Source organism: Urocitellus parryii, chromosome 3 (assembly GCF_045843805.1).
Source record: "Urocitellus parryii isolate mUroPar1 chromosome 3, mUroPar1.hap1, whole genome shotgun sequence".
NCBI classification, from domain to species: Eukaryota; Metazoa; Chordata; class Mammalia; order Rodentia; family Sciuridae; genus Urocitellus; species Urocitellus parryii.
The window spans coordinates 87,222,259-87,250,207 of record NC_135533.1 but is presented as its reverse complement, the minus strand read 5'-3'; the positions used below and the strand labels follow the sequence as shown (position 1 = coordinate 87,250,207).

General features: G+C 42.3%; 1 protein-coding gene across 2 annotated transcripts in view; it reads right to left on the bottom strand.

Moving 5' to 3' along the window:
- Window positions 1–27,949, bottom strand: part of Wipf3 (WAS/WASL interacting protein family member 3) — an 88,880-nt gene that overhangs the window by 18,325 nt on the left and 42,606 nt on the right. For both annotated transcript variants that reach the window (XM_077795988.1, XM_077795987.1), the window contains 3 exons: window positions 8,283–8,415; window positions 5,822–5,953; window positions 1,927–2,676 (listed from right to left, as the gene is read on the bottom strand). In XM_077795988.1, coding sequence (XP_077652114.1) covers window positions 1,927–2,676; window positions 5,822–5,953; window positions 8,283–8,415 — 1,015 coding nt within the window. The remainder of the gene's footprint in view (window positions 1–1,926; window positions 2,677–5,821; window positions 5,954–8,282; window positions 8,416–27,949) is intronic.

The window sequence follows — 27,949 nt, the reverse complement described above, 5'->3', positions numbered from 1 at the left end:
GCTTCTTTCTCTCACTCTTCTCTTCCCAGGCACCTAGGAGTTATTTGATCCCACAAGGAGACTATAGGGCTAAAGAGACTGCTGATCCTCCTCTGGATGGGAACTTGCCCCTCCTTGTCAGAAAGGAGAAGGAAGGAACGAAAAAACAGGCTGCCGCCCCAGCTATGCGCAGGCCCTCACCGCATAGTCACAGCAATGCCCTGTGGAAGGTGCTGTCATTATTCCTACTTGTCAGAGTTAAAAAAAAAAAAGTCAAGATAAAACAAAACAAAAAACCCAAGTAACTGGCATCTGATTACACAGGAGTGTGTAGGGAACCCAGGATGTGAACTCAAATCTCTCTAAATCCAAGACATGTTTTTCTTCCCACTCCACCACGGACATTTAAAATCACAGATACCAGAGGGGCTCACCATTCTCAATGCTAGGCCTCCTGGTGACCAGTCTGTTGAAAGAAGAAAGACTAAAACCTTATCTCTTCTGATCAACAGTCTTAAAAATATCCTTGCCCTTTGTGCTGAGAATTCTCTCTTAGTAATCTATCCTCTAAAAAATATCCAAAATAGGGCTGAGGTTGTGGCTCAGTGGTAGAGCGCTTGCCTTGCTCGTGTGAACCACTGGGTTTGTTCTTCAGCACCACGTAAGAAAAAAAAAATTAATTAAAAAAATAAAAAATATCCAAAGTATAGATTAAAATCCTACACTGTTATTCATAATAACAAAAACAGGGAATCAACTTAAATGTATGTACCCATTATCATTTTAATTTACTTATACATTTTAATAATTTGACAAAACTGCTTTTAATATAGTATTAAATAAAAATACAAAATTGTAAGTACAAAGTGGTGTTAAGCATGTAAACGTACATGTATTCAGAAAAAAATGAAAATGACATCCAAATGACAGTTTTCATCTCTAGGCGATATTATTTCTATTTGCTCCACAATAAGCTGGCATTGTTTTTAATTTAAGGAAATACATTTAAGAAACTCTCTGCATCAAAAGATTTACTGACAGAAAAAAAATAGATGCATGAATATGTGTGTGGGGGGAGTTGTATATGTGTTAATTGTGTATGTATATGGGTGTGTGTATGGAGTATGCATTTATTAGGATGTTTTTGTGTAAGGTTGAGAGAGGGCGTGTAGTTGTGTTTGAGTTGTGTGTGTGAATGCAGGTGTGTGTGGATGTGTGGTGGTACCTTTTGTGTGGAAAGGCGTCAACAGTGCATGAAGTCTACCACTACAGGGACCAGTGAAGTAAGTCATGAGCCATCAACACTCAATTCACAATCCTCTCTGCTCTGTACTGAAGAATTATTTTTGCTTTTTGGCTAAAGATACAGGCCCTGTTTTCTCCAGTCAGCTGAGAACTTGCCAAAAGGCAGAATGTGAATCCAATCTGCTGAGGGCCAGTGAAGATTCAGGCTGGGAGCCAGACTGGAACAACTCAGGAGAAGACTAAACCAGAGACCTGGGTTGGAGAAACAAGCCCCTCCCCAGGAGTAGATCTGTCCATAGTAAAAATAAAACTCTTCTCTAGAGCTCACTTGCTATTCCCTGTTCCAAGCACAACACATACAAGGCCTCCATCTTTACAACAACCCCAGGAGGTAGAAAGATTGCTGTCCTCATCTTACAGAGAAGGACGCACAGACAGCTAAGTGGTTGTCCAGGGTCCCAGCCAGTGATGGCAAGAGGATCATGGCCAGAATCCCTCTCTTACCTTCTGCAGGATCTGGGACAAGTTTCCCAGTCCCCCTGGCCCTTGGTTTGAGTCTCTAAAATGAAAACTTCCAACAATAAAGTCCCACAGAGGGACAAGGTTCTACCCAGAGGCACTGAGTAGCCCTGGACTAAAACAAGATTCGGAGATTGGAGCCATCCCACGGTTCACAGGGCTAGGCAGACTGGGCTGCTTTACCTGGGCCTCTGCAGATCCTCCTCTTCTGTAGGTGCGGCTGAGGTCCCAGAGGGCCAGGTGGTGCGGGCAAGCCCTGCGCGCTCGCCTTCTGCTGTTGGGCCTGGAAGCTGGGGGACTTGGGGGGCAGCGGGGGAGGGGTTTCGCTGCTGTTGTTAGCGCCCGGCAAGGGAGGCGCTGGCACTGAAGCCCTGGGCGAACAGGAAGCATACAGGGGGAGTGGGGGCGGCGGCGGGGGCGGCGGCGGCGGGGCGGGAGGCTCTGGCACCTCTTGCGCAGGGCTGGCGGGCTCCTCATTGAGTCCTGGATACCCACAGGGTGGGAGGAGAGGGAGCGGGGGCGGGATGGGGGGGAGGTGCAAGGGGGCCAGCTGAGGCCTCACTGCCTTGTCACTGAGTAGGGAGGCCGGGGGCAGAGGGGGTGGGGTCGGAGGAAGCGGCGGAGGTGGAGGCGGAGGAGGGCAGGGGACAGTGGGTGCAATGGCAGGAGAGCTCCCTTTGGTAGGTAGGCCAGGTGGGGAAACCAGCGAGGCCTTGGTGGGGGAAGATGGTGGTAGAGGTGGAGGTAGGGGCGGAGGAGGTGGAGGTGGGGCGGGCACATTGGGGCGAGGAGGGACTATCCTGGCAGTGCCTTGGGCCTCAGAGGCATTGCCTAGCCTGGGAGATGCAGGGGGGTTAAGTGGGCCACTAATGGTTTTGGTGGGAAGCCGGGGAGAAGGAGCTCGTGAACCAGGGGCCTGCCCTGTCTTGCCACCTAGAAATGAAACAAATTCTGGGTTAGCTCAACAACAACAGAGAAAGGAAGAAGCTAAAGCGAGTGGGTGGCACTTGGGACCAGCTGGATGAGCGCCAAGTTCCTTCTGAGCATCAAGGAGCTGTCCTTCCAGACAAGCCCAGGTCAGACCTTAATCTTACTATTTTGTTCTCACCTGCCAATAGCCTTCTCACGTCCAGCCCAGGACTCAGGACTGCTCTTACCCGTGCCCTTCCTCATCTCAAGACCCCTCACATTCATTCACCATTACCTGCCAGGTGCAGTTGGCCTTATGCTCTGGTTTGCATCCTTAGGTATACCAAGCCCAAACACCTGGCTAGGGAGGTTTTCCTCACTGCTAGCATTTTATGAACAAGGACATCCTTTGTTTCTATATTGCAAACATAAAATTCATGATTCCCTGAATACATAAGGGAAATCAGCAGGGAAACACTTATCCTCCACATTCCAGGTCCAATGACCTTGAACCTCCTAGTTACATGGCCCTAGAAGTTCAAAGCCCTCGTTCCCAAATACTTACTCTAATTTTCAAAGGGCTGGCTTTTTCCTGATCTCTGAATTTCTCATCCTCTAGGTGTCTCCTTCATCACATCATTTTTTTAAAAAAAATATTTATTTTTTAGTTGTAGTTGGACACAGTACTTTTATTTTATTTATTTATTTTCATGTGGTGCTGAGTATCAAACCCAGGGCCTCATACATGTTAGGCAAGTGCTCTACGGCTGAGCCACAACCCCAGCCCAACCACATCATTGAAATCCAATAACTCTTAAACTCAGGGGTAACAACAAATTGCTCCTTTGTGTTTGGTGAACTTTATGGAGGACTGGGGTCGACATGGGGTCCTTGGAGGGAGCTCTGACTCTTGATATAACCTTGCACCACAGTGCTGATTCTCTTCTTCCCCCTCCCTTGCCTCTTTTTTTTTTCTAAGGAGAAAAAAAAATTTTTTTTTAATTTTAATTAAATTTTCTAAGGAGAAAAAAAAATTTCCTCTTCCTGCTTAATGAAGTTCTGCAACCATTGTTTAAATATGATTTCAAGAGAGGTCACTGTCAGAGGAAATGTCACTCTCCTTTCAGAAGGCATATTCAAATAGTTATTCCAAATTTAGTCCTCCCTTAAAGGAGTTCTGGGGAACACACTTTCTCCTATTTCACTCTCCCTATATTTTATATGGCAATATGTGGAAAACACTTGAAAAAATGCTTGCTTCTCACACATACGACTTCCTGGGTGCTGCGGCATAGGGGAAGCTTTTGTTTCAGACTATAAACCCCAGGGTCTATTGAGGGGGTTCTGGAGCTTTTCATCCCATATGAATCTCCAGTGTTTCCCAAAATGGGTACAAATCATTCCTGAAGGACTTGATGTCAAAAGCCAGGCCAAAGGCATAGAAGTGCCTCTGGGGGAAGAAGATCAGTGGGCAGGAGTATGGTGTCTGGGTTTTTGCACTGGTGGCCCTCTGGCTATGATGTGACAGTCACCTGGGCAATACTACTAGAGCTTGGTGGTTCTTAAGGCAGGTGGTGTTGTCATCCCTCTATTGAAGATTTTCTTTGAGGAGATTCTGGAAGACATATCTTTATTGTGAGGAATTAACTTAACTTTCAGGGGGCCAGAACAGCTGGCTGCCTATGTCCAGGAGTAGAAAGCCCCTACCTGGTCTTTCCAGGGACAAAATCTATATTTTATATGATGTCTAGGTCAGGGATCAGCACAGAAAATCCAGCCTAAAAGTTCTGAAACCTCTTCCTATAGTTTACAGAGATGATGACAGAAAACCCAGGCAGCTCCCTAAATAAGTCAGGGTCTACCTAGATGCCCAGTTGCCAAGTGAAATTTAAAAGAATCATAAATTTAAAAAGCAGAACAGAGCCTACTCTTGAATAACCAATCCAAACTTTTTAAATGATTAAAAACATCGTGAATCCAAGATTCAAAAAACCCTGAAAGTGAGTCTGTTAAGAGTACAAAAATCCTCTGCTTCCTGCTCACGTGGTGGAAGATCAGGTACCAGGAATATTTGGAGCTGGGTCAGTGATATCCCTGGAGTTTATTCATCTTGTTGGCTAAAGAGCACAATAGTAGGAAAACACTTTTTTTTCTTATGATATATATATATATATATATATATATATATATATATATATATATATATATGCCCAATTTGAATGCAAAAGTTTTAAAACATCCATTGCCCGCTAAAGCACACTTAACTGCAATGGACTGATTGTAATAATGGCCTCAATTACCCTCTCATGCCTAATTCTGTAATCTTTGAATATGATTGACTATTAACATAACCTTTTAATATGATTGAATATGATATCAAGAGATGAAGTCTATTTCCACATCTTTGTCACTTGCTTTGGATGTGATAGGAATTAACACTTCCTAGCCTTCCAAGTTACTTCTCAGTAGCTTCCAAGACTAAGCCTCAAGGGACTTTATACACCTCTTCCTTTTATTTTGGAGCCTTGCCACCACCATGATAACAAGCCCTTGAGCAGCCTGCTGGAGACTGAGAGACCACGTGAACCTGAGGTGAATCAAGCCAGTGGTTACAGCTGAGCCTCAGAGACAGGAAAAACAGGAGAAATCTAAGATAAAGGAAAGCCACCTACCTAACCTGCAGGTTTGCAGATGCTGAGGGAGTAGAGCTGAGATCATTCCACATTGCTAACCCACAGAATTATAGGCTGAATAATAAATGGTCATTTAAAACTCTTAAGTTTCTGTGTTCTGTTATATCGCAACACCTAATTGATACAATGAATGAAAACCATCACAACTCATGCATCTCTAGTGAGTCCATAGTGATGTCATTATGATGATCTATTATGAATTACATCTTCTGTCTGGGCAACCATTACACCAATGCTAAATAATACAAATTGCTCTTCAATTATTAATTGAATAATTTAGTTAGGATGATGATTTGAAAGATTCCTCATGAACAGTTCTGTGCTTTAGAAACTTTCAGTGTTTAAGTTTCCAAATACATGATCTCTAATATGACTGTTTATAAACACATGTTCCTGGGCACATGTGGATTTCCCAGTTGGTTCCACGAGTTCAGGAGATTTAGACTATGATGTAGCTAGTCCAAACTTTACCTTACCTGCTACATCCCTCTGGCCTGCTGGTCGCAACACAGGAAAGCCACCAGCGAAGAGATCTCCCAGGACTGGGGGTGTGTTTCCTCCTCGGGAGTTGGCAGAGCCTCCCCCTTCTTTGTTGCTTGCTTTCGAACCTTCAAAGAGAAGAGCAAGTGGTGAAGATGTGTGAGCAGAGCCGAGCAGTTCCTTCTCACTCTGGGGTTTGACACCGTCTCAGCAGTGTCCCATTGTCCTCTTTCCAATGTCGCCCTTGCACTCAGCATCTTCCCCAGGTGCCCTCTGCCTTGATACTCTGCAGACTCATGTGCCTACATATGTCTGCTGCCCTCTCCAGCCCTGTCACAGAGCTAACCATTTGTGGCTAACCACCTGAAAATTGACCAAACAAAGGGACCTGAATACTACCCATTTGCTGGATGCTGATGGGGAATCAGCAGTACACTGCAAATTAGAAAACCTGAACACGGCAGGTATAGGGTTGGTTGTATTCGAAGCTTGGCATTGGAAAGACTAGACAAAGAAAACCTATGGATTTGATTCAGTGCACCATCTTAACTGCCTGTCCACTGGGGGTTGACCAGAACTACAAGCAGGAAGTGAAGGTCTGCAATGATTTCTGCTTCAGAATTTTCCTTCCCCTGGGTTCTCAGACACTGGGCCCACCCTGTGATTCCCTAAACTTCTTCTTCTGTATAAAAGGAAACCTGAAAGCTTGGGCATCACTAACTCCAGACTTTGAGATGTATGTGATTGCAGAACCTGAGAAGATATTCAGCGGAGGCAAAAATCACTGACAAAATGTGTTTATAGCCTAAAGCTATTATGCAGGGAGAAGTTAGGACACAGTGCCCACTGGTGGCTGAAAGTAGACAGATTATTCTGAGTATTAATATACATTACTTACTGGAGTCAATACGAAGTGGGTGTTCCAACAAAATGGATTAATTTGTTAATTGAGCTTAGCCAAGTAGACAGTGGGTCTAAATGGAAACTAATTTAAATTACAATCAATGTTGAAAACGCTTTTTTAAAAAAACGTATCTTTGGCTGGGTATGGTGGCACATGCCTGTAATCCCAACTTCTCAGGAGGCTGAGGCAGGAGGATCCTGTGTTCAAAGCCAGCCTCAGCAAAAGTGAGTTGATACACAACTCATTGAGTCCCTGTCTCTAAATAATTAAATACACAATAGGGCTGGAGATGTGGCTCAGTGGTTGAGTGCCCCTGAGTTCAATCCCCAGTACTGCCCCCCTAAAAAAAAATGTCTTTGTGTGTTATCATATGAGATACAGTTATGTTTTTCGGACTAGCTTTAGGACCATCATGCACATCATTGCAAAATATATAAAGACCCAATACCTTACATTATTAAATAATTCAATCTTCCATAATCTGAACACTACCCCACCCCAGGAAAAAGAGCAGGTATTATTATTATCTCCTTCATTTTGCAGATGAGCTAACTGAGCCTCAAAGAAGTTCCCTGGGGCTTGGGGTGTATAGGGGTGTAGTTCAGTGGTAGAGCCTGTGTTTCATTCCTAATACCAAAACAAAAAACAACAACAACAACAAAAAACAACAAAAGGCCCCTTGATTTGCCTGGTGGCAGAAGCAGAATTCAGTGTGAGTTACCTGACCTGCACACAGGCTCCTATTATGTTCTGGAAGACAGAAGGTTGCAGTCATATGATCTTGTGAGATAGAATTTTGAACACATCTTTTTCCTTGTGAAAAACAAAAACTCAGGTTGGGAGCTTTGTCGTCTATAGTTAAGTTTGAGGACTATGTTGACACAGGGTAAGGGATCTTTATGTTACCCCATGATGGACACACAAAATGTGGTACATCCATAAGATGAAACTGTGTGAGAGGGCTGAAGTACTGACACATACTGTATTATGGATGGAGCTTGAAAATGCTGGCCTGAGAGAAGCCAGTCACCAAAAGGCCACAGAGGACATGATTCCATTCCTATGAAATAACCAGAATAAGCTCATCCATAGAGACAGAAAGTAGGTTAGTGGCTGCCAGGGGCTGGGCTGGGAGGAATGGAGTGACTGTTAATGAGTGCGGGATTTTCTTTTTGGGGTAATAAAAATGTTCTGGAGCTAGATAGAGGGAATGGTTCCAACAACATTGTGGATATAGTAAATGCCGCTAAAGGTTTTGAAATGGTAAAATTGGTAAATTGTGTTATATGTATTTTATACAATGAATAAAAAAGTTAAACCACCATGGGGTTTTTGCTTTGTTTTGTTTTTTAACTTTTAGCCTTTGAAAAGTGATGGAAGATGCACTCTAAAACATCTCACTCTCTTGCCCATCTGCCTGTCCACTGAGCAGGTCTGAGATGGCCTGGTGTGTCCTGCGTCACAAATGCAACCCAGCCAGGGGACTGTGGCTGTGCCCTGCCCTGTGCCCCTGCCCTGGGCTTGTGGTAGGCCTGATTGAACTGCTTGCTTACTTTCGATTTGTGGGGCACTGCGGTCATTGATCTGTGTGACTTTTCGCAGGCGAGTTCCTTGCTGGATATCAGCCAACAGGGCACTCCGACCTTTCGGATCTGGCTTCCTCAAGCCTGAAGTGTCAGTGCTGACCTGTAAAAGAAGAAGAGGTTTGACTATAATTGCATGTAACATTCACAGAGGAGCAGAATGGCCTGACTTCTGGGAGCTCTCCTACTTCCATACCCCCTCCCCAAAGCTGACCTCATCCAGCTATCACTGGAGACTGCCTCAGCCCCGCCCACACCTCTCTTCCTGAAGCCTAGAATGGACTCTGTCTTTTAGAAGCCTCAAGCCAAGTGTCCATCTTGTGCATAAAGTCCTGGAGCCTCAAGGAGCCCTCAATCATAGCCCCTTTCCCCCCTTCCTGGTAAGCTACACCCACACACTTGGGCTTCCATCTGTGTGTCCCTACCTCCTGCTTCCAGGTTCTGAATGATCACTCTGCCTGGTGTCCCTAGGTTACCCCTGGACCAAATCCTAGACTGCCCCTACCTTGTGGATGGGAGATGCTCCTGCACCATTTGGCTCTAGACTACTCTGAGCAGTCCTGAGGTGTTGCTCAGTCCTTTGGTGGTCACATCCTTCCAAGGTTAGGGCCCGGGTGGCCCATCATGGGCCTGTTACGTCTCTTAACTGAAGCCAATTTGGATTCTGGAAGCCGGTTTTGAGGGAAGTGATAACAATCTTCATGTGATTTTTGGAGCAGAGAGAAGAACTGTGGGGTTCCACAGAAACTGGGGCCCAGAAGGTTCAGAGAAAGGTGGGGCAGGGCTATAGTGACAGAGTGACTGATAGCTCTGTGCCTGGATATGTCACATCAGTCTTCACGAATCCTTGTGAGTTTCAAGAGACCTTGTCCTCCTTTTCACAGAGGAAAAAACTGAGTCTATGAAATCATCTCTTGGAGGTCACGGGATTGGGGTTCAACTCTAAATGGGCTGAATCCTGAAGGCCACATACTTTTTACTTTGCAACACCAGTGATCAAGGTCACATGCCATCTTGAGTTTATGTGTCCTAGAGACTGCTGAAATGCTTCATAAGTATCTTAGCAAGAACAACTTTGTCCTAATTCTGCAAGTAGTCCTGAGATCCAACTGCTTTCCTTCCAGATAAAAGGTGTGGGAGGTTGGCAAAAGGGGAGGGAGAGGCTGCACTGGAAGACACAGCCATGGAGATTCGCTGCACTTAGGACATTAATGCCATGCGACTTTAGAGACCATTAAACCTTTTTCAAGGCAATAAATACTTCCTAGTCCCTACTGAAGAAAAGACTATGTTTCTTTGGGTTTCAGTTTAAATATTATCATTTTGGAGTCTTTTCTGCTCCCAAATTTAAATAAGATCATGAACTCTTCTGTCTTAGAGTGTTATATTTCATTTCCCTCTGTCACATTTATCAGGGCATACAAGTTTATAGTTATCTTTCCGTGGTTCTGGCTATGAGTTTTATGTTCGTTAACCCCAAGGACTCTCTATTAGTATATCCTCAAAGAGTAGAACAGGACCTGGCCTCAGATAGGTTCAATAACTATTTTCTGTGCAGATGAATGAATACAGGCGTGAACTACACTTAGGAGGTGTAAGACATTGTCCTTGCTCTCAAGGGCATGCACATGTGCCAGGGTCATGGACACACAGGGAGTTTAGCCAACCTATTACACAATAGAGCACCCACTGAGTCCCATAGAGAGGAAGACCACAGAGGGTTCAGATATGGCCACATATATGAGCCCAGCAGTCTTCAGGGAAGGATGTGAGACCTAGGAGGGCCCCTGACATGTACCTGGAATTTATAAATCCTTGCTATCACTATTTTCTCTTCAACAAAGGGCAAAGCAGGCTTGCTGACTAGAAACTCCGGGGCCCTGTAGTGTCTCAGACTAGAAGTGAAGGCCACTGTGGTTTGGGCTTAAATGTGCTGGAGTCCATATTTTCACTGGCTGACTAAGCTCAGGTTATGAATCTTACGCTGGCTTTGACAGGTACGAGCTTCACTGTCTGGATCTTATTTCCTACAAACATGATTTTTGAGATGGGCTTATGAATGATGGTCATTAAGTCACCTGTAAGCAAGTGGCCCAACCCTAATTGGTTGGCTAGATTTAGATATTCACATAGATATGTATACTATGAATATCTAACTGCACACAGAGAGCAGGATATTTCCCATACAACATGTTCTAAAAATACCCTCTAAAACCATTGATTTCAGAAGTCATTTTGCACTGCAAAGTTTAAGATTTTTAAACTCTCCTTTCATTTTATTTATAAGTAAGGGATCAACAGAAATACTAAAACCCTTGCCAAGAGGGTATTAATTTTTTTGGTATTACAATCTTATGTGTATTATGGTCAGGGACACAGGAGAGGAAGTGCTTCATCAATTTCTTCCTGGGCATAAGATAAACAGCAGTGAGTTATAATGATATTCATGGCCCAACTCAGGTCAGGGTTTATAAGGCACATTTTTCCATTTAAAGAAGCACCTGGAATGCAGAGAAAACCCTACCTGTCACTACCCCTGGGAGAGGGGTCCCCTCATCCAACTCACCCTCAATTTCCTGTTTATTACCACAATGCACCGCACTTCCTGACCTTGCCTATCCCAGGTGTTGCAGGTTAGGGCTATGAATTACATGGAGTGGCAATAATGATTTTTATTTTAATACCTACTTAGCACATGCATCAATAAAATCCCTGATGATGCTATATGACCGATTTGTTAATAAATATGTTCTACATTGTGGCAGGAAATGAGGATCAGAACACCAAGAACTGGCAGCAACACTTTATTAGTAGCACCAGAGCCCAGAGGGATAATTCCCAAAGTCTGAGCCCTGAGTACAGCATGGTTTTTACTCTGGTATATAAGCAAGTTTTGTTTACTTTTTTTTTTGTTTTAATGTGGTGCTGGGGATTAAACCCAGGGCCTCATGCATTCGAGGCAAGTGCTCTGCCACTGAGCTACAACCTCAGCCCCTTATAAGCAAGTTTTGGGTACATCAAGGCAAGGGAGTTGGTGCAATTCTATTGGAGGGTGCAGTCTACATTTTGTAAATGGGTGCAAGCTTGTCAACAGCCTAGGGACTCTTAGCTCATACACATTGGGGACTTTTACTGCACTAAGGGGATTGTTCTGTCCCTGTTGCTTTGTCTCCTGCTTCTGCTGCAGTGGTTTTCTGTGACAGGTACCCGCTAGCCGCTGCAAGCTTCTATGGTTAAATGTCACTATGTAGAGCTGCTGTGGGTCAGCATGCAAAACCACAGCCTGGCAGCTCTTAAACTGCTAAAGTCACCATTTTGCTCTACCACAACATCAGCAGAAGCACATGGCAAGTCATATTACCTTTACACCATCAGTTCAGATCTGCCCTAAATTTAACATTCCTTCTCCTTTACTTCTAGTTTTTTCCTGCTCCAATGTCTGCTTTGGTGATTGTCCTCTAGAGGGCTCCCCCTCACCTGGTATCCTTCCACCCTCTCCTCTCAAGTGAGGCACAGAAGAATTATGAACTGCATAACTAAGGCGTCCATATATATCTAGACTTAATAGGTTTTCTACAAGAGGATGTATTCATTCTCACATTGAAGATCATAGTACCCAATGAGAGTTGTTCTTACTCCATCCTTAATATTTATCCATAATTTCCTTTTCAAAAAAATCTTCTACAACTCTAAGAATTTCTTGTTACTGTGGTTACGGGATGCAGTAACAGGAGGGAAGATTCCTGGCTGTTTTATTCTATGCAAATCCTGATCACTGGTAACTATACTAAAAATATCATAAAGGGAAAGAAAGCCACGCCTGGACAATTTTCCCACTGCAACTATTTACACCAAAAAACCAAAAACAAGCCATCATTTCAAAGATAACTAATGTTAACAACATTATTGAGTATGAAGATCGACTGGGTTCCACACGAAGCTTTAGTTCACTCAGTTTCCCTACAACAAGCTTCAAAAGAAATAGCCCAGGATCTGAAAAGATGCAAAATATGCACATTAGCTCATCCCCTACAGTGTAAAGATGGAAAACCTGAAGTGAACCAGTAAGAAGACTAGAGGCACGGAAATCGAATGACGGCACTAACAGAGCCAAGGGTCGGATGAAATTGGCGAGGGGCCTTTCTTCTTATCTTGATAAGTTCTAAGGTCTTTGCATTTATAAGGGCTTGTCATTCTAACAAATGAGTCAGCCACGATACTGTTTGAAATGCATGTTCCCTGTTATTTGCCACCTTGCCACCATATGCCATTCTTGCATCTGTCTGATCCTGGTTTTTGTGACAAATGCTAATAAAAATCTCGCCAGTTGACCCAAATCAAGAGGTTATTGCTCTCAAAGATGATCTAAACCCAGTCAGCCTAACACGGTTTCAGTCTCGCAGTCTCCGTGGTGGCTGTTAAACTAACAGCAGTGCCCGTTTTCCTGGCACGTGGCCTGCTCATCACCCAGCCCTCAGCCTACCCCTTCTCCCACTTGACAGAGACTGGTGTCAGCAGCCAGGGCACTTGCAGTTCATTCCCAAGTCTGAATCACAAGAACATGCCAGAATGGCAGAGTCTCCTGCCTGCTACTACCGTCTTTATGTAGAACACAGGGAACCCAGGATCCAGAATAGAGATTGAAATATTTTCAGAAAAAAAAAAAAAAAAACGAACTCTCTTATGTTGGGCCTGACAGAATGTTCCCTGTGTCCCAAATGTGCAGAAGTCAAGCTGTTCAAGAATGAGGCATATTGGGATCTGACAGTTCTGTGTCTCATTTTTAGAACTTCAAATTGCAATTCAAATCCATGAGCAAAAAGAATGAACCCTTTAACCTCCTTTTCTAAAGCCTGATGTCTTAAACCAAAGTGTCTACAGGCCCATGAGTAGAGCTACCTCATGCTGTGTTGCGTCTCTTATCTGTAGGTAAAGCAGAATTAGGAGCTTTTCACGGGGGCTGCAGGCTGTAGGTGAGTCTGATACTGTTCTTTACACCTATGCAAAAAAAAAAAAAAAAAAAAAAAAGCCCACCAATCAAGTTTATCTCAGCCTCTGGCACAACTTGGATTGTTACCTGTGGCACAACCTCCTTGCTATCTCGTTCCCAGCAGCCAGCCCGTTCCAAACTCCAGTTCTTTTTTCCTGAGTGATTTCTCTGGAATCTGGCCCCTCTTCTCCATCCCCGTGATGCTGCCTTAAGGAAGCCCACCAATCCCTCTGCAGTCCACCACTTGCTCTTCCTGCCTCTTGTCTTGCCCTCCTCCACAGCAGCCAGAGTGATCCTTTTATCATTTATCGCATCACTCTTTGCTGGATCCCCACTGCTCTGAGGAATTCATTCAAATCCCCTCATGCTGCATAGGACTTTAGGGACCAGTTCAGACTTTCCATTCCACACTGGAGTTTACCTACAGAACTTGGCTTGAACAAGCTATGCTCTTTGCTCTTTTCACACTTATCTCTTGGCAATCTTCCAAGGAGTCGGTGGATCCAGGAAGGCCAGGTAAGAGCCCTGTCTATGCTCTGGGAGCAACTCTTGCCCCCAGCAGAGCATCTGCCCTCTGGGTCACATCACTCCACTCATGCCCTGCAATGGCTTTCCACCTCACTAAGAATAGCACAAGCAAAGTCCTCCTTGACATCACTGACTGGACTTGACCCCCATTTCCTCTTGCTACCCTGCGTGTACCTATGAGTGATAGCATTTTTTCAACTAGTATTATAAAGAGTTTGGCGATCCTTTTCTAGATACAAACTACACTTATGGTGATAAATTTCATCACTTATTTTTAGCAATTTAAATTCCAATATGAGTTCAAGGTCCCTTCAATAGGGAATAATTAGAAAAGTAGGAGAATAAATGTCAGGGATGAGAAGAGTAGAAATGAAGGAGTGTGGCAAGAGAGGGATTTGAGATGTATATAATGCCAGCAAGGCCAGGTTTAGAGGCAGGGATTAGAGATTCAACTATCGCAGAGCTACAGATTCAGAAAGGCAATAAACATATAGGTGGTGGGTTGGATACCAGACAAAAACACGTCTTTAAATTCATGTGGTGGTTGTTAGTTTTAAATGATAAAATGAATTCATAAATAGTTCATGGAGACTTCTGGAGAGAGGGGACTTGAATGATGGTTAATAGAAATCAGGAGAAAACTACTCAGTTATTGATGTAACCCAATAATATTTAAGATATGAGTGTTGACTGGGCCAGGGGCCATAGGGGTTAGACTGCCAGGATCTTGTTCTCAGAGAGTATATGTACATATGTGTGTACGAATGTGTATGTGTGCTATTCCATATGTGTGTGTTTATATGGTATATAGACATATACACATTTATATATATTTGTGGGTATATATAGGTTTGTGTGTGTGTGTGTGTGTGTGTGTGTGTGTGTGTGTTTTATAATTTATTTCTAGATCCAAGTTTCTTAGCTGGCCTCTAAAACTAGAATCTCAATCTACCTTTGAGATTACCTTCAGAGGGTCATCTTTAAAGCACTAATCACCTGATTTCCCTTCACAAAATGCCCTTGTGGCTCTCCACTCTTAACTGAAAGGAGGAATCCAGTCATACTGCCCCAGGTAGCCTTCCCAGGCTGTGATAGGCCTCCGTTCTAGATTGTTCCAGTGTTTCTTGTTTCCTGCTTTGCAGCCTGTGCTCAGGCTCCTGTCTCTTCTGGGAATGCCCTCACCATAGCCCTGCCATATTTCACAAACCTTTTACCTCCCTTGTAAGCTACACAGCAAGAACAGTTTACGAAGACTTTTTTTTTTTTAACTTCCTCAATTAGACTTTTCCTACTGCCAAAGCACATGATTTGTAACTTTCTATGACACTATTTATATCTTGTCCAATATTACAACCTTTACATATTTGTCTCTTGTTTTTGAGAGTAGGATCTAAGCCACTTTCTATTACGAAGGAAGACAGCTTTTCTTTTTTTTTTTTTTTTTTAACTACATGAGCAATCTATCTGTATTTGTTGACGTGAATTCCATGTAGGCCTTAACCCTGGATCTTTGGCTCTGACAACCCACAGCTCCCACACAACACCAGGTGTGGGAGGAGAAGCTGCTGTCCTGGGAGGGCATCTCACAGCCCAGGTTCATCCAGATGGTCCTCTCACTTTCTATTCCTTGGCCACTCGATCCCTGCAAGTGAGAATTCAATTTGTCATCACTCTCGTTTTCAATGGTGGCAATGTTCCCAGGTTTTTAAGTCTAAATTTTAAATTATGAGTAAAATTTGGTTTAAAAAAACATATTGGACCTGCAAAGAACAACCTTATTAATTCAAAACTTAAAAAATAAAATTTTAAAAAAGGCTGAGGCTAGGAGTCAAGGTACAGTATGAGGAAGAGATAATAAATAATTCATAGTTTGAACAGTATCTCAAAAACTGGTGAGGTTTCTTTTATATTTTCTTTTTACTTTAGACAAAAAGTGCTACCCCCCCACAAAAAAATGAAAAAAGAAAAAGAAAGAAAGAAATGTGCCCCACTCCCAGCTGATTAATTTGCGAATTAATGAAATAACACCACTGTCCTTAATTCCAGCTGATGGCACCAGCATTCCCATTTTTGCTAAATGCCTTCCTCATTCATCCAAGTTTGAACCCTCAAAGATACCTATGGCTCTGTCCCCTCTTTCATTTGAAGTAACCAAGCTTTTGGGAGGACCCACCTCCTCCTCTACTTTAGTGTGTACACAGAAGTAGTTTGGAGTCTGGGGAAGGGAATTAACAAGGGGCTGTGTTATGGTTTGGGTGTGAGGTGTACCCTAAAAGCTCATGTGTGAGACAGTGCAAGAGGTTTAGAGGAGAAATGCTTGGGTTACGAGAGCCTTAACTCAATGAATTGATGCCATGATGGGATTGACTGAGCGGAAACTGAAAGAGGGTAGGGTGTGGCTAGAGGAGGTGGGTCATTGGGGACCTGGCTTTGGGGTATATATTTTATATCTGGCAAGTGGAGTCTCTCTCTGCTTTCTGATCATCACATGAGCCACTTCCCTCCACCACACTCTTCCACCATGATATCCCTGCCTCACCTGGAGCCCTGAGGAATGGAACCTGTTGTCTATAGACTGAGACCTCTGAAACTGTGAGCCCCCAAATAAACTTTCCCTCCTCTTTAGTTCTCTGGTGGGGTCCTTTAGTCACAGCAACGAGAAAGCTGACTAAAACAGGCTGCAACATGCAATGAGGTGACACTAACAACATCACAATAACAAAAAGTAATGGGAAGGCATTGATATGTGCCAGGCCTTGTCCCAAGTACCCTGAGAGAATCCACTCATTACAAGGGCCCTTGAGCAACCCTTGGATGTAGGTCCTGGTTATGAGGATTCTGTCCACTTGACAGATGAGGCACAGAGGTGAAGCAGACCACCTACTGCCAGGAAGTGTAGAGCTGAGAGGTAATCCCAGGTCAGTCTGGCACTCATAACCACTAAGCTGCAAGCCTCTTCCATAATGTCATCACCCAAGAAATGCAGGGCAGGCCTGCAGCTGGGGGTGGGGGTGGGGCGGGGGAAAACTGCCCTCTGGCCTGGAACCAGGGTAGATGCTGCTTCACAAGGAACCAGAGCAGGAGGGAGCAGGCAGGGAAAGGGCATCAGAGAAGGAAAAGAAAGGGCTGTGGGGTGTGTGCACACATGTGTGTGTGTATGTGTATGTGTGTGTGTGTGTAAGATAAAAGCTTTCAGAAAAGGCTGGTACCATAGAAGCTAAGTGCTAGGCCTCTGCCAGGGCCAGAAAGGATGGCCAAAGTAGAAGGAGAAGAGCCGGTTAGTGCATTAAATGTGAGCCAGCAGCTGCCTTGGCAAGGGAGGACCAGGGACACTTCAAGTGGAAACTAGACAGAGTAACCCTACGCTGTGTGGCTGATACCTCAACTGTAAACTACCTGTACCTGAAACTCCCTTGTCAGGTAACACAGAACCTCTTATGCACCAATCTTACTGCTCCACGTCTTTCTTTCCAGAGTTGAGCCCCAGTTCTCCTTTCATGCCTCTCTACTGGCTGAAGGTAAAATGCAGGGTTTTCAGCAAATGGCTTCCTCATGTTGATTCTGAAATAATAGGGATTATGAACACAGCCCACATATAAAAGGAGACAAAAGCAACAAAAATAGCTAAGGGAGAAATTTCAAAATTTCTGGCAAGTGTGAGATGTTTTCAGAGTATTGTGTCAGTTACGGATGATAATGTAAGTGGATTTAGACTTCTTTTTCTCACTGTCATTTTTCTAGGCCTTTTGCATGGAGAATTCAATAGGAGTCTCTGAGTCTGGGCTTGGATTGGATCCTAGAAAAACAATGATCTGCAGCTTTGCCCAAGAAGAGCACCCATGGGATTCTCATCCATTTCGAAGCCTGCTTCCAGACCTCTCTGGGCTGGTCCCCTGGAGCAGCAGATCTGGGCTGCCTGACATATGTGCTTCAAAATTCTGTCATCACCCTTGGCTCTCACTCTAGTTCTGGGCACAGCCGATGAAGATTGGAGGGTTTTCCCACCTAGAAACTCAATGCAATCTCCTTCAAAATACCAATGACATTCTTCACAGAACTAGAAAAAAAAAAAAAAAAACAGTCCTAAATTTCATTTGAAAGAATAAAAGACCCAGAATAGCCAAAGCAATTCTCAGTCCAAAAAGCAATCCTGGACGCATGACAAAACCTGACTTCAAATTATACTACAGAACTATAGTAACAAAAAACTGCATGGTACCAGCATAAAACAGACACATGGACCAGTTGTTCAGAATAGAAGACACAGAGACAAACCCACACACATCTACAGTCCTCTGATCATTGAGAAAGTTGCCAAAAACCCACACTGGAAAAAAAAGACAGCCTATTGAACAAATGTTGGTGCTGGGAAAACTAGTTATCTATTGTGGAAAAATGAAACTAGACCCTTATCTCTCACCCTGCACAAATATCAACTCAAAAATGATTAAAGACTGAGGAATTAGACCAGAAACTATGCAACTCCTAGAAAAAAACATAGGGTAAACACTCCAGCATATAGGCACAGGCAATGACTTTCTTAGTAGGATCCCTAAAGCTCAGGAAATAATGTCAAGAGTTAATAAATAGGATAGCATATAATTAAAAAGCTTCTGCTCAGCAAAGGAAACAATTAGGAATGTGAAGAGAGAAACCATAGGATGGAGAAAATATTTGCTTGCTTTTTTTCTGACAGAGGATTAATATCCAGAGTATATAAAGAACAAAAAAACTTAACACCAAAAAAAAAAGACCCTTCAATTAATAACTGGGTAAATGAATTAAACAGACACATTTCAAAAGAAGAAATACAGATGGTCAACAAATATGTGAAAAAATATTCAGCATCATTAGCATTTAGGGAAATGTAAAATTGAAACTACACTGACATTTCATCTCACATCAGTCAGAATGGCCATCATTGAGAATACAAATAATAATAAATACTGGAGAAAAGGGAACTTTTATACTGTTGATGGATTTGCAAATTAGTACAACCACTATGGAAATCAGTGTGGAGGTTCCTCAAAAGACTAGGCACAGAACTACCACATGACCCAGCTGTTTTCCTTGGTATTTATCCTAAAAATTTAAAGTCATTGTAATATAGTGATACATGCAAACCATGTTTATAGTGGCATAATTCACAATAGCCAAACTGTGGGATGTGACGAGGTGTCCACCAATGAATAAATGGATAAAGAAAACGTGGTATATAGACACAGTAGAATTTTATTCAGGCATAAAGAAGAATGCAATTGTGTTATTGTTATTTATAGGAAAATGGATGGAACTTGAGAACATTATATTAAAGGTCAAGGTTGTATGTTTTCTCTCATATGTGGAAGCTAGAGAGGAAAAAAGAAAAAAAAGGTGAGGGGGGGCAGGGATATTATGAAAATCAAAGGGGATTCAGTTGAAGAAAGAGACCAGGGATGGGAAAACAGGAGACAGGGATAAGTGTTGGGAAGTGATATTGGCCAAATTATATTGTTATATTGTGTGCATGTACGAATATGTAACAATAAATCCCACATCATGTACAACTATAATGCACCAGTAAAAATATGTGGAAAGAGAAGGAAAAAAAAAAAAAAAAAGAATGGTGCTTGCCTTCCTTTCCTATCTGGCCCCAAACCCTCCTTTTGTTTTCAGGAGATCCTCTACACCCCTTCTTGTGTCTCTGTGATCCACGCCTTTGCCCTTGACTTCCTGGGTTCTTCCTGAGCCACTGCTTTTGTTGCTGTCTGGGCTGCCAACAACATATTTGCTGGCTGGTAGTTAAGCAGGCAGTGTTGTTGTATAGGAGAAGAGCAGAGCCCAGGTCCCTTATTACTATTCTAGCTGAGTTTCCACTTAAGGAAGCAACTGTTTGCCAGTGGCCAAGTGTTCTTGGTGGATTAAGAACTCTTTCTATGGCTGGTGCTGTGGTGCATGCCTGTAATCCCATCAATTTAGGAGGCTGTGGCAGCTGGTTCACAAGTTCGAAGCCAGCCTCAACCATTCAATGAGGCCCAAGGTGATTTAGTGAGACCCTATCTCAAAATAAAAAATAAAAAGGGATGAGGATATGGCTCAGTAGTTAAGTGCCCCTGATTTTAATCACCAGTACCAAAACAAACAAACAAACAAACAAACAAACAAAAACAACCCCTTCCATCAGTTTTCCGTGAGTAAACACAATCCTTCTCTGCATTGAAAATGTGGGCTCTGGATCCCACCATCTTGAATGGGATCCTGGATCTACTATTTATTAGTAGCATAATTTAAGGTAAGTTACCTGACCTCTGCAGGCCTGCATTTTTCTCATCTGTAAAATTGGAAAGAGAATAACAACAGCCGCATAAACTGTGGTGAGAATTAAATGAGGTAATCTATATAATGAAGTTTAAAACAGTGCTTGGCACCTAGTAATTAATAAATGTGAGCTATTAATACCAGCTCTCTCTAAAAGTTTCCGACACACTCCCACCTTTTCCTGTTTTAAAGCTCATGTTCCCTGGAATAAAGACAGGGATTTTAAAAAAGAAAAAAAGAAATCACTGGATGACAGCTGTGTCACAGACCTAGGAAACAGCCAGTTCAGACTGGGAAAGAATGGAATAGATTCCAAGCAAGAGACTGTGGATAAAAGATGGATGATATTAGGTATCAAAGGAAGAAAGACTGTCTCCTCTCATTTCCTCTTCACCCCTAGTGAAAACAAAGAGAATCTGTGATTCCAGGGAAAAGAGGAAGCTGTCCAGGAAAGGTTTCATATGAATAATATTTCTACTTCGTAATCCTGAAAATATTGTTTTTCAGGAATGTTCAACTTTTATAGACAAAGCAGGAAATACTAAACTATGATAGAAGACACATGTTATTATCCTTGATGGATCCAGGAATATTTAGAAAGAACAATAGACTACACCTAAGTGGGGTTTATTCCTGGAATGCATATAGGAATATTTGTTCCACAAAGGACAATAAAAAATCTCATTGATTGCATTAACCAATGCAGAAAAAGTATCTGATGAAATCCAACATCCATTCATGATTAAAAACTCTTACTGAACAAGAAATGGAGGGTAACTTCATCATCTTGATAGAGGGCATTGACAAAAACACTATAACATCATACTTGAAGGAAGAATATTTTCCTCTTAAGACCAGGAACAAAGCAAGAATGTTTCCTCTCATCAATCTTATTTGACATCATAATGTCAATCCTAGTAAGTGAAATAAGATAACACAAAGAAATAAACAGCATGCAGATTGAAAAGGAAGATATAAACACTGCATTTGTGGGCTGGGGTTGTGGCTCAGTAGTAGAGCACTTGCCTCGAATGTGCAAGGCCTTGGGTTCGATTCCCAGCATTGCATAAATAAAATAAACAAAATTGAGGTATTGTGTCCATCTACAGCTAAAATATATAAATATATTTAAATAAAAAACTGCACTCAGGGAGCATGGCTTTCTATTTAGAAAACTTCTAGTGAATTAGTAAGGTCAGAGTAGATATAAGGTTAACCAAAAAAAAAAAAAATCCATCTTATTTCTATATACTAGCAATAAACAACTGGAAATTAAAAAAAAGTTTTAAAAGCCCTTAAAATTGTTAATCAAAAAATGTAAAGGACATGGATTTTTAAAACCACAGAATGTCAGTGAAAGGAAGAATTCTTAAATATGGTAAAGAAGTTAATTCTCCCCAGGTTGATCTATAAATTCAATGCAATTCAAATCAAAATCCCAGATTTTAAAATAGACAGATTTAAAATAGACATAGGTGTGTTGACTTTAAAATGTATATGAAAAAGCAAAAGAACTAGATAGACAAAACAGCTTGCAAAAGAAGAGTGAGGACTTGTGTTACCTCATTTTAGGATTAACTATAAACTACAGTAATCAGGATGGTCTGGCGCTGTCCAGGGGACACACACACACATCAATAGGATAGATAGATGAGAGAGTTCAGAAATAGGGCCACCTGAGTGTGGCTAATGGATTTTTGACAAAAATGTGAAGTAGTTTCATGAAAAAAAGATAGACTTTAGAACAAATGTTGGAACAACTGGACACCTGTATGCAAAAAGACAGAACTCAGTCTAAGCCTCATACCTTGTAGAAATTACTCTAAAATGGGATCACAATTGATCCACAAATGGATCATAAAATGTAAAATTGTAGTATTTTTTTTAGAAGAAAACATAGGAGAATTCTTTGTAATTTGGAATTAAGCTAAGAGTTCTTAGACAAGACACAAACATCACAACCAACCAATTACAGAGTAAGACTCCATAAAACATTCAAACTGTTGTTTTGGGAAAAACTGTTAACAGAATGAAAAGATAAGTTACAGACTGGAAGAAAAAAATTGTGTGCAATAAAGGACATACTTAGAATATATAAAGAACTCTCAAAACTCAACAATAAAAAAACAAAAACCCCGTTAACATAAAGGACAAAAGACTTAAACAGATATTTCACCAAAAAGAATATACAGAAGGTAGATGAGAACAGGAACAGATGTTTGCTATCATTAGTCACCAGGTAAATGCAAATTAAACCATGATGGGAGACTACTACACACCTGTACAATGGCTAACCTGCAAAAACCAAACCAACAAAGCCAAAACAACAAAGAAACAGAAAAACACCTACAATATCACATTCTGAAAAGAACGCAGCACTCTGGAACCCTCGCACATCATTGGTGGGACTGTGAAGCACCACAGTTTGGCATGTTGTTATAAAGTCAGACATACACTTAACATATGACCCAGGAATCTCATGGCTACGTACTTACCCTGGAAAAACAAAGACTTAGGTTCACACAAAATCCTATACACAAATATTTATAGCAGCTTTATTCATAATCACCAAAACCTGGAAGTCACCTGAATGAATTGAGTCAGTGAATGGATTAACAAACTGTGGACAATGCCCAGCATTGGAATACTCATGAGAAAATAAAAAGGAAGACAAGTGGCCACCAGGGATTACAGATGGAAGAAGGGTGTGACTTCAAAGGGGTGGCATCAGAGAGCTTTGGGGGTGATGGATCTATACTGCATTCTTACGGTGCACAAATCCATGCATACATTATAATTCACAGACCCATCACCCTCCCTGAGAAAAAAAGTCAATCTTACAATATGCAAATTAAAAAATGAAAACAAAATTAAAAATACTAAGAAAATTTGGCAAATGAAAGACAGAAAAGAGATGGAGCAAAGAGTAGGGGCACTGGTGACCCCATTTCATATAAGAGAGGGTCAGAGCACACTGTCAAATGCTGACCACAACCAACGGAGGCTCAAGTGTATTATTTAAAGATCAAAGGCAACCACAAGAGGAAGTCAAAAAATAGCACAGTAAGAACCAAAAGTAAGGAAGAAGACAGGGAGGAGAAGGTGAGAGGTGATGTAAGGGAGTTCAATCCCCATCTCTCATAGCAGCATGTCAATAGATGATGTCTCAGTGTGATAAAGAAAGAAATAACAGTGTTGTCATATTATTTAGAGATTACAATTTAAACTCCCCCCTCGCCCGCTTCAAGTTTATCATCTCTTCTATTCCGAAAGCCAAAAAGAGCAAGCACCTAACTCACTCAACCTGGGCTCACATACAGACTGTTGTTCTCCTTCATTACCACTTTCTGCACTACTTCATTTTTTAAACCATGGCATGCCCACTGGGCCACTCACTAAGTTCTAATCTCTGTTCATTTGCAGAACAGTAAAAATATATCTCAGGCCAACAAATGGTCAGGTTCTTCTCAGCCCAAGTGACCACCCTTACTGTGTCCTAGGGTGAGGGAGATCCATTATCCAAACATTTCAACATCCAAAACAACAATGCCTCTTATTTTCTTAAGGACAAGGACAGTCTCTCCTGAGTTTCATCTTGAATTCAAACTCAGTTGTCTAAAGGTCTAGTCTGTGTGCATGTGGGGCCTTCATGGAACAGGTTAATGGGCCAGGAGTTACCACTGGCCAAGAAGCTAATATGAACATGCTCTGGGAAGAATAAGACTCCTGAGATTATGTCCCTCAGGGCTGCTGTGGGGTGCCAGGATGACATCTTGTTCCCATCCTGCAACTACCGGACCCTTCAATCACTACATGGCACAATTATTGCAAAACACCTAGATAAATCTTCCGTGAATGTCATCAGTCCCTCCTCTGGTTAAGAATGTACAATGTCTCTGTCTGGCTCAAATATACCATCTCCACGAAGTGCTTTCTGAAAACTCACCTGCGGATTCTCCCCAAACAACAGCGACATAGTCCTATAACTGCAAACATTTGCAGCTTACAAGTCTTTCTGTATATTTATGATGTATGGGTTTCACAGCAGAGTGGAGGGGCAAATGTCGGTTCCTTTGTTTTCCACCCCAGAAGTCCAGAGACTGCTGCACACCAGGAATTCAGTATATATTTATTTGACTTTCTGGATTTATTAAGCACAACATTTTGTCCTAAAGTTCTCTATAAAAACAGTCTCAGGTTGTTGTTTTTTAGGATGGAAATATCTATAAAAATACACAAAAAACGAACAATATCTAAAATAAGCAAATATATGACAAATAGAAGGTAGCACAAATTTATGCTTATAGGTCAAAACAAAGAGAAAGAAAGGACAACCTGCAGGAAGACAGGTTTAAGGTTGAAATACCCCCCATCCTTTTTCCTTATGTATTTTTTTCAAACCTATTTTGCAAAGTTGCATTTCTTTTCTTAGAAAAATAGTCGGTACATCCATATGCATAAGGACGAAAGGTCAAATGCAAGTAAATATAGTAAATTAGATAGCTCCATGCAGAATTTGCAAGAAAAGTACAAACTCCCCTGTTCCTCTTAGCATTGCCAAACTGAGGTTACTGCTCTCACTTACAAAAGTATTTGCTGAGCATCTTCTTTGGGCAGAGACAAGAGAAAGGGCAGCCAGACACTTCTGCACACTACTTTCTGGGTAAGGATTGGAAATATATCAGCAGAATAGAAACACCTGAAGTCTACGTCCACCATCTTTGGGCCTCAATGGCATTGATGTAACACAGACAGATCATTTCAGAAGGAGCTGAGTTTGCAGCTTCTGGGTTTATGTTTCCAACTGGCTGCTGAACATCTCCAAGTAAATGTCCTTAAACTCAACACATCCAAAATAAACACATTATTTCCACCACACGACCCACCAAACACACATGCATGCGTGCATGCACACACACACACACACACACACACACACACACATGCACACATTCCTGCCACCTGTTATTCCTCTTGTAATATGGATCTAAGCAATATCCCTCAAGTCAACCACACTTGAAACCAACAATTCCTTCTATCAATAATTCGTCAGTTTTACCTGCTATCAACCCTCTCCAAAACACATCTCCAATTCCTACCGCCCTTTCCAGTCCCACTACAGCTTCTTGTGTTCACACTCTCTCCACTTCTCACCCACACCCCTTAAACCACAGCTCTGATCTCAGTAGGCCACCCTCCAGGGGTGTAGGTGGAAGTGAGAAGGCTGGGAGTCCTGCATTTGAATGTTCTCCTATCCCTGCAATTAAATTTTCATGTTGTTTCTCCAATTTTCTTCTCTAGATCTAGATCAGTCATCCACAGAATTGGGTAAAACTCACTTGGCATAGTGTTTAAGGGCTTCCAGGATCTGATCAGGGCCCAACCGCCCCCACATGCTACATCCCAGCCACACACTCATTCCCTGTGCTGCTTATACACCTGGTGCCTCACGGTCAATCTCCTGCACTTCCTCAGTCTGATACAGCCTCCTCTTCCAACTCTGTTTCTTGAAATCACCTGCATCTTCCCAGGCCCGGCTACAGAGGCTCTTTCAGAGACCACAACGGTAATTCAAGAGTTAGAATTAATTATTTCCTTCTTGGCAGCTCCACTCTTATTCTTTTATATTCTTACTTATTTTACAAGTTTAATCCAGTAGAGCAGATGGAGCTGGAATTCCCTGATCCTGAGATGTAGAGAAGACTTGCTCAGAGGCCCTACTGGAAGCTCTCAGGAAGCCCCAAAGCCTCCAGAGATTTCTGCAAGGTCAGGGGACTTACGTTCCCGGGTTATGTTTGGTTCCAGGTTCCTACTTTCAAACACCTGTCTCTGCTCTACTGCTTGTGGTCTCACAAACATGGCCTGAGCTGTCAGTGCTACGCCCTCACCATATCAAACACAATGAAACACCTCCCCCCACAAAAAAAATCCACATGAAACATAGCAGATTTACTGCCATATGGGTGGAGAAGAGAAAAGCTTTCTATCTCAGGCATCAACAACAATTTCCCACTGAGTGAGGGGCATCCCTGACCCTCAAATGACCTTTGACCACCATCCCAACACAGGAGAATTTCATCTGGCCCAGCATCCCCTCAGTCACCATCTTCAAACCAGTGTTGGGACTCCTCTCTCTTATTCCCTTCTTCACTATTGTCACCTCTCACGTACATAGAGCCAATTCTCGCCCTTTTGCCCCAGGAGGTGCAGATAAGCTGTCCTTATTGTTGCCTGCTCTAGCCAGGTTACAACTTTCCCTCCTGCAGCTTTTATTATGATATTTCTCCAAAGGCAGCCCCCCAAGTGATTCTGTGCAGCTGCAGAGAGCATCTATTTCCCATCTTGACATGCATCTGGCTCCCCCAAGTAGGTTCCATGAAGTAGAAATGATGGCTCAATCCTTCCAGTACTCAGCACAATGTCTTGTACATATTAAGCCCTTAAAAACTGACTAAAATGAAACTCATTCTTCAATATGAAAAGTAGAGTGCAAATTAAAAGTAAAAACAAATTTTTCCCCCTGAGAAGGGCAGGAGTGTGACTCATACAATCCACTCTCATCAATGGCACCCCTGGTATAGTTTTAATAAAATAGGGCTGGTGCAAATCCGTCCTGGAAAACACAGAAGCAGCTGTTCACGGATCCAGCAATTCTGCAGGAGAGTAGAAGAAAACTGAAGGTCTAGACATCTGCAGTGACTCAGGACGGGGATTTCACTGTTCTCCATAACCATGGGATGTCTGCATGCCCACTATAGCAGGGAGAGAACTTGGCTTCCTGGGAACATGCCAACCCTCCGAGGAAGTGGATGGTAACAGGGAAAGGGGGCCTATTTTTAGTTCACTCCTCTCCACTGTATTTTTGTCTTGCACCTCCTAAAATTAGACTTGCTGACTGAGGCTGTATGTAACCAGGGTGGCATGCTGATGAAACCATCACTTCCCCAAAGGAGACCTGTCTTCTCTGGCAGTCCTTCCAATGGCTCTCTGCCTCCTTGATGTCTTGGCGAGCTTAACCCTACCCCGGAAGGAAGAAGGTATAGCCCCGCATGGGCAGAGCATCACTAAAGCCTCTGAAGTCTCAAGACTCTTTAAGTATTAGAACATCAGACTCAACATCAACTGCCTTTGATGTGCCAGCTACTATTCTGATCACTAGTATATTTAATTTCAAGAACCAAAAATATTTCTACTGGCAGGAAATATGACAGTGTTATAGAAATGTAAGGCACTGATTATAGAAAAGTAACACACACACACACACATTTTTAAAGAAACCACATTTTAAAGATCCTAATAATCTTTGGTACTTATGCTGTTCATATGAGTAATAACACCATCAAAAGAATGGTTTTCAAGTTGATGAATTTTAAACAAAACACAGAATTTACATTTTGATAACAATTCTGATGTTCATAGTGGGGGAGGCTGTGCGTGGGGACGGGAGTACATGGGAATTCTGCACTTTATGCTCAATTTTGCTGTCAACTAAAACTGTTCTAAAAATAAAGTCTACCAAAATGAAATCACATGCACACAGGTACATTCTAATGTGTGTATGGAAATACTTTAAAGAAAAGTATAACGTGAAAGCATCCTGTCACTGAAGTCACTGGGTGGGGGGAATGGTGGAAACCCCAGGTAATACTAATGGCCAAAAGCTGGTCCAGGAGAATTGGGAATCTGGAAAGTGTATCTTGTCCCTGAACTGATGGATACCTGATTAAAAAGTGAATCAAAAACCTTGCAAATCAGGAAATTAAAAAAGGATCTGTACAAGCCACATACTATGAAAGGGGTTTAGAAAAACTTTGTGGTAGGA